The sequence below is a fragment of the Amphiprion ocellaris genome, chromosome 18 (genome assembly GCF_022539595.1).
Source record: "Amphiprion ocellaris isolate individual 3 ecotype Okinawa chromosome 18, ASM2253959v1, whole genome shotgun sequence".
NCBI classification, from domain to species: domain Eukaryota; kingdom Metazoa; phylum Chordata; class Actinopteri; family Pomacentridae; genus Amphiprion; species Amphiprion ocellaris.
The window spans coordinates 9,786,248-9,792,177 of NC_072783.1; the positions used below are offsets into that span (position 1 = coordinate 9,786,248).

Genomic DNA, 5,930 nt, shown 5'->3' on the forward strand with positions numbered 1-5,930 from the left:
AAACAGAATCTTTGGAGAAAAGACATTTGAGGAAACACTGATCAGAAAGAAAAGTTATATATATGGGGGGGCACAATATTATAGTTTATAGAACCGTTTGCATCAATCTTTTTAAATTCAGACAACTTCTATTGAAATTATGTTCAACCAACAAACTATATTAAGTTGAAGGAATTTGGCTGTTTCCCTACAATTAAAGAAGTTAAGTTGCTCCAACTAGTGTTTTTATGCTATAAACAAATGAACTTTGAAGAGTTATGTATTCACTAAACAAGTTTTTAAGTTGATAAATTTAAAGGAAATTAAGTTGCTTCAGTGTTCAGTCGGTAGAGGAGAAGACGGGAAATCCTGACCTGAACGTGAAGAAATATTTAGCTGATTTCATTAAATTACTTCAACTTGATTTTAGTTTTAAATCAACCGATGCAGAAATTTAAATTTAAACTACTCATAATATTAAGTTGATACGACTTTATTATGTTGTCAACCCTCCTGTTAGGTTCGTTTCTCCTTATTAAAAATGGCCAAAGCCAAAAAACATCCCAGTAAACGTTGATTATATCTCATTATTCCATTTCTATCAATATTGAGTGCAATAATGGTTTTTACCTCACACAGATCATGGTTCAATGAGGATAAGTCACTTGTTTTTCATTTAAAATGCACATTAAAGTTTTGTTTTTTTTTTTTAAAGGAAAGACCTAAATATAAAATGTAGTAGTTTTACATGACATTGATTTTTCAAGAATTTTATTTTAAATTTAGTGGTTGAGAGTTGATAATACGCCTCTTCTGTTCAGGGTGCAAATATGTCAAATTAACTGTTTTCATTTTATATGTTGATTAAACTTATAACTATTTTTACTACTTTTAACCATTAAAAAAAAGAATTTAATGTTAAAATGGGTCAGTTTGATCCAACGTAATAGGAGGGTTAATAATGTTTGGTCCTTTAAAGGTTGATCTAAACCAGTAAATGAGGTTTTGATGGATTTTAGGACTTGGTGGGACCAGATCCAACTAAAAGACTTTTTACAGTGCAGCTTTAATTTATTTTCCAGTTGAACATTTTTATCGGACTTGAAGCTTCGGGATTCTTCTGTCAGAGGATTTTTTTCCGTTAACTTGACCATAAATTAGTTATTTTAGTAGCTTCAGCCAAGGTGTTTGTGTCTCTGCTGCTGGTTTATCAGATCCCCTGCGTTTGGATCAAAAATGATGCGTAAAAGGAGCCGCGCGTCTCCACGGATCCTCATGTTGGACTGAACCAGAGCTTCAGAACCACTTCGCCACGGAACCATGGATCTGTCGTCTCTGGGTTCGGAGTCCGTCCTCATCTCTCTGAGCTTCTCCCTCATCTTCCTGCTCGGTACCGTGGGGAACGCTCTGGTTCTGGCGGTTCTGATCCGCGGCGGCCAGCTGAACTCCAAGACCACCAACCTGTTCATCCTCAACCTGGGGGTCACAGATCTGAGCTTCCTGGTCTTCTGCGTCCCCTTCCAGGCCTCCATCTACACTCTGGACCGCTGGATGTTCGGAGCCGCTCTCTGTAAGTGTTAGGATCCTGCTCTAGCCCCTGCCCTTTTTCCTCTTTTTCCTCCTTTCTCCCTTGAGTCCTGATTTGTTTCTGTGTTGACCTGTCTCTCTCTCTGGTTCCCTCTGTCAGTCACCTCTCCCTCATGTCTCTCTCTCTCTCCCTGTCTCTCTCCCTCCTGCTTCACCTGCTTCACCTGCCTGCACTCTGTCTTGCTGATTGCTACAATGAGTTTCAGCTGCAGCAATCAGTTCACACCATTCACCTGTTCTCCACCTCACCTCCATTATTTAAACCCTGCTCATTCATTCACTCCCTGCCGGATCATCGACCCACATGCCCTCAAGGATTCACATCCTTGCTTCGATTCTGTTGCCCTCCTAGATACAGTTACCCACACGCCTTCATGGACTCTGCTTTTTGGACTCTGCTTTTTGGACTCAGCTTTTGGACTCAGCTTTTGGACTCTGTTTTCCCCTCCTCTGGATTTCCCTCACTAGAACTCAGTCTTGTTTCAGATTCTCGCTAGCCCTGCTTATGTCTCCAGCCAGTAGCTCTGGTCTCATCTCCGTTCACCCCAGATTTCCTGAGCCTGCTTCCCTACCCCTTCTGTTCAGTTCCCCCATTTTGTGAGTATCCCTCTTCGCTTAGTTTGTTTTGCAGACTTCCGTTTTTGTAATCTTTGTGTTGGTAAGTACTGTGACTGATTTAGTTCCTGTTTTGTTAAAATAAAAACCTTTTTCCCTTGAACCTCCTGTCGGCCACTATCTGTGTCTGCGCTTGGGTTCTCTGACTCCTCGCCCCCCGTAACAGTAAGCTGGTCCACTTCCTCATCTTCCTCACCATGTTCGGCAGCAGCTTCACCCTGACGGCGGTGTCCCTGGACAGGTAGCTCACCTGGACCACCAGCCCACGTAGGGATGGATAGACAGATAGATAATTTCTGTAAAAAGAAAAGACTGTACATTTCTTGCCTTCATTTTACATTGATTTTTTTATTATTAGTTTTTTTCCCTTTGTTTAGTGGATATTCAGTTGTATGTACATAATATTGATACAGATAAATAAATAGACTGATAGATACACTGTAGAAATAAATACATAAATAAAAATGACAATATTCCAGGAAACATAGCATCAAAAAATATTGCACAAATATTTTCTGGCTTTAATTTAACTGATATCTGTTTGGCTTTTTTTGTTCATATGTTTATTTTATAATTCATGTGTAGGTGTAATATTGATATATAAATTGATATAGATAAAGAAAGAGACTGATAAAAGTAAATCCATAAATAAAAATAACTGAAAAATACAATAAAATATTTTTTGTTAAAATGCCATTGGATATTGTGTTAAAGCAATGAAACACCAATATGCAAAAAAAAGCATAAAAAATAGTGCAAAATGACCATCACATAAAAATACAGTAATTTTTCATAATTAAAATATATTTTCGAGCCTTATTTTAATTTATTTTCATTATTAGTTTTTTTTTGCCTTCCTTTGTTTAATGGATATTCATGTGTTTAAAAGGTATAAATTAATATCAATAAATAAGTAGACTCATAGATAAACTGTCAAAAATTCTTAAGTATATATATTTATATATATATATATATTTTTAAATTACAATATTCCTGCAAAGGAGTAGCATCAAAAAATACTGTAAAATATTTTCTAGGCTTAATTTAACAGATATCTTTTTCTGTTCATTTGTTTGTTGGATATACACATATTAAAGCAATGAAACCGTGTACATAATATTAACATATATAATGATATACACAAATAGACTCATAGATGCACTGTAAAAAAAAATAAAAAAATAAACAAAATTAAATGCCATTATTCCAGCAGCTCCAGTATCAAAAAGTAATGTAAAATAACGTACATGTGCAGAATTTAATGTTCTGTACAGAATGTTGTTTGTGCAAATGGTTTATGAAATGAGGAATCTTAAGCTTAACGTATCACAGTTTTAACTGAAGGACACAGATGAGTAGTTCAAGAACTGCCAGAAAGTTTTAAATCTGATGATTTTTTCTCTTTCTACAGTTTCTGGTTCTCATAAATGTTGTAATTGTGCCAGTTTTTGTAAAGATATCAGCAACCAACCGGCAACTTTTGGGGTTCAGATGTTTTTTCCTTAATCAACACCACAAACTGCAGCAACACCTACCTTTCAGTCCTGAACATCTGGATCATGTCATCCTCTACCCTTTCAGGTATTTAGCTATCTGCTACCCCCTTTGCTCCAGAGGAATGAGGACTCCCAAAAATGCCGTCGCCTCCATTTGCCTGGTTTGGGCCTTGGCTTTGGTTTTCTCTGCTCCGTATCTCAGCTACTTCTCTCAGATGAACCTGGCCGGTACTGTGGTCTGTATTCCTGCCTGAGAGTCTAAACCTCGGTTCATCATGGACCTGTGCACCTTCTTCTTCGGCTACCTCGTCCCCGTCCTGGTGCTCGGCCTCACCTACACCCGAACCATCCGCTACCTGTGGACCAGTGTGGACCCGGTGAAGGACATGTCGGAGTCGAGGAGGGCGAAGAGGAAGGTCACCAAGTTGATCATCATCGTGGCTGCTCTGTTCTGCCTCTGCGGGCTGCCTCATCACCTGGTCATCCTCTGCATGTGGTTCGGACATTTCCCCCTCAACCACACCACCTACGTCCTTCGCATCCTCTCCCACCTGGTGGCCTACGCCAGCTCCTGCCTCAACCCCATCGTCTATGCCCTCGTCTCCAAGCACTTCAGGAAAGGCTTCAGGAAGGTGTTTAGCTGCTCGCTGAAGAGGAGGGAGGTGAACAAAGTGCACGTGGTTCAGGCGGTAAACACGGTCAGCAGCGTAGAGATGATCAACTAGCGACGACCAACTACACGTCATAGAGGATCAACTAAACATCAGAGACGACCAACTACAGATGATCAACTAGACACAACCAACTAGAGACGACCAACTAAACATCACGGACAACCAACTAGACATCATAGACCACCAACTAGAGACCACCAACTAGACACCAAAGACCACCAACTAGACACCAGAGACGACCAGCAGACACCAGAGATGACCAGCAGACACCAGAGACGACCAACTAGACACCAGAGTCAACCAACTAGACACCAGAGATGACCAACTAGAGGCGACCAACTAGACACCAGAGACGACCAACAGACACCAGAGACGACCAACAGACAACAGAGACAACCAACTAGACACCAGAGATGACCAACTAGAGACCAGAGACAACCAACTAGACACCAGAGATGACCAACTAGAGGCAAGCAACTAGACACCAGAGACCACCAACTAGACGACCAACTAGAGACCAGAGACGACCAAATAGAGACAACCAACTAGACACCAGAGATAACCAAGTAGAGACCAGACACAACCAACTAGAGACCAGAGACAACCAACTACACACTAGAGGCAACCAACTAGACACCAGCAATGACCAACTTGACACTAGAGTTGACCAACTGGATCCAAGAGATGACCAACTAGAGACCAGAGATGACCAACTAGAGACCAGGGATGAACAACAAGAGACGACCAACTACAGACAAGAGATAACCAACTACAGACCAGGAATGAACAACTAGAGACGACCAACTAGACACCACCAACTAGACACCAAAGACAACCAACTAGACACCAGAGACGACCAACTAGAGACCAGAGCCACCTGAACATCGTGAAGCTGTTTTCGTTGTGTAACACAAATCTTTCAATTTCACTGGACTGAAAAATTGTGGAGCATCATGAGTAGGGCTGCCACAAACGACGCGTCGACGAATCGCCTGAGCACGATACGTCATCAAAAGCGGAAGTGAGCGCGCAATGCAACAGAAATCACCGTCCGAGTGGAGCGCGGAACACGCATGGACATCCGCGCTGTATCGTGCATATATAGTATATGCACGATGCGGCGCGGATGTCCGCGCTGTATCGTAAACGCGGATGTCCACGCTGTATATGCACGATACAGCGCGGATGTCCATGCGTGTTCCGCGCTCCACTCGGACGGTGATTTCTGTTGCATTGCGCACTCACTTCCGCTTTTGATGACGTATCGTGCTCAGGCGATTCGTCGACGCGTCGTTTGTGGCAGCCCTAATCATGAGACTGGAGAAGGTCTGTTGGGTTTGTTGGACCTGTTGCTACCAGAGGTCTCCACTGATTTATTGATCAGCCTCTACAGCTGTGGAAGAAACTGATGATGGTAGGCCAGGAGGAAGTACCCCAGTGTGACACCTGAATCAGAAGTTATCTACCCATTGATTATACATTATCTTCACAGTTCATCCTATCCATAAGAGAATGACACTGACCTCCACCTTCTAATAGCTGAGTTATTATCCATTTTGATCACTAAAAAAACAGGAAC

The 5,930-nt window shown here is 41.5% G+C and overlaps 1 protein-coding gene across 1 annotated transcript; it reads left to right on the forward strand.

Annotated features, from left to right (window-relative positions):
- Positions 1-1,280: 1,280 nt before the first annotated feature.
- LOC111571268 (galanin receptor 2a) lies at positions 1,281-5,321 on the forward strand. The gene is given in 3 exon segments (XM_023274367.2): positions 1,281-1,553; positions 2,348-2,422; positions 3,763-5,321. Coding segments are annotated over 3 exon segments (969 nt in total). The 5' UTR covers positions 1,281-1,299; the 3' UTR covers positions 4,403-5,321.
- The last annotated feature ends 609 nt before the right edge of the window (positions 5,322-5,930 follow it).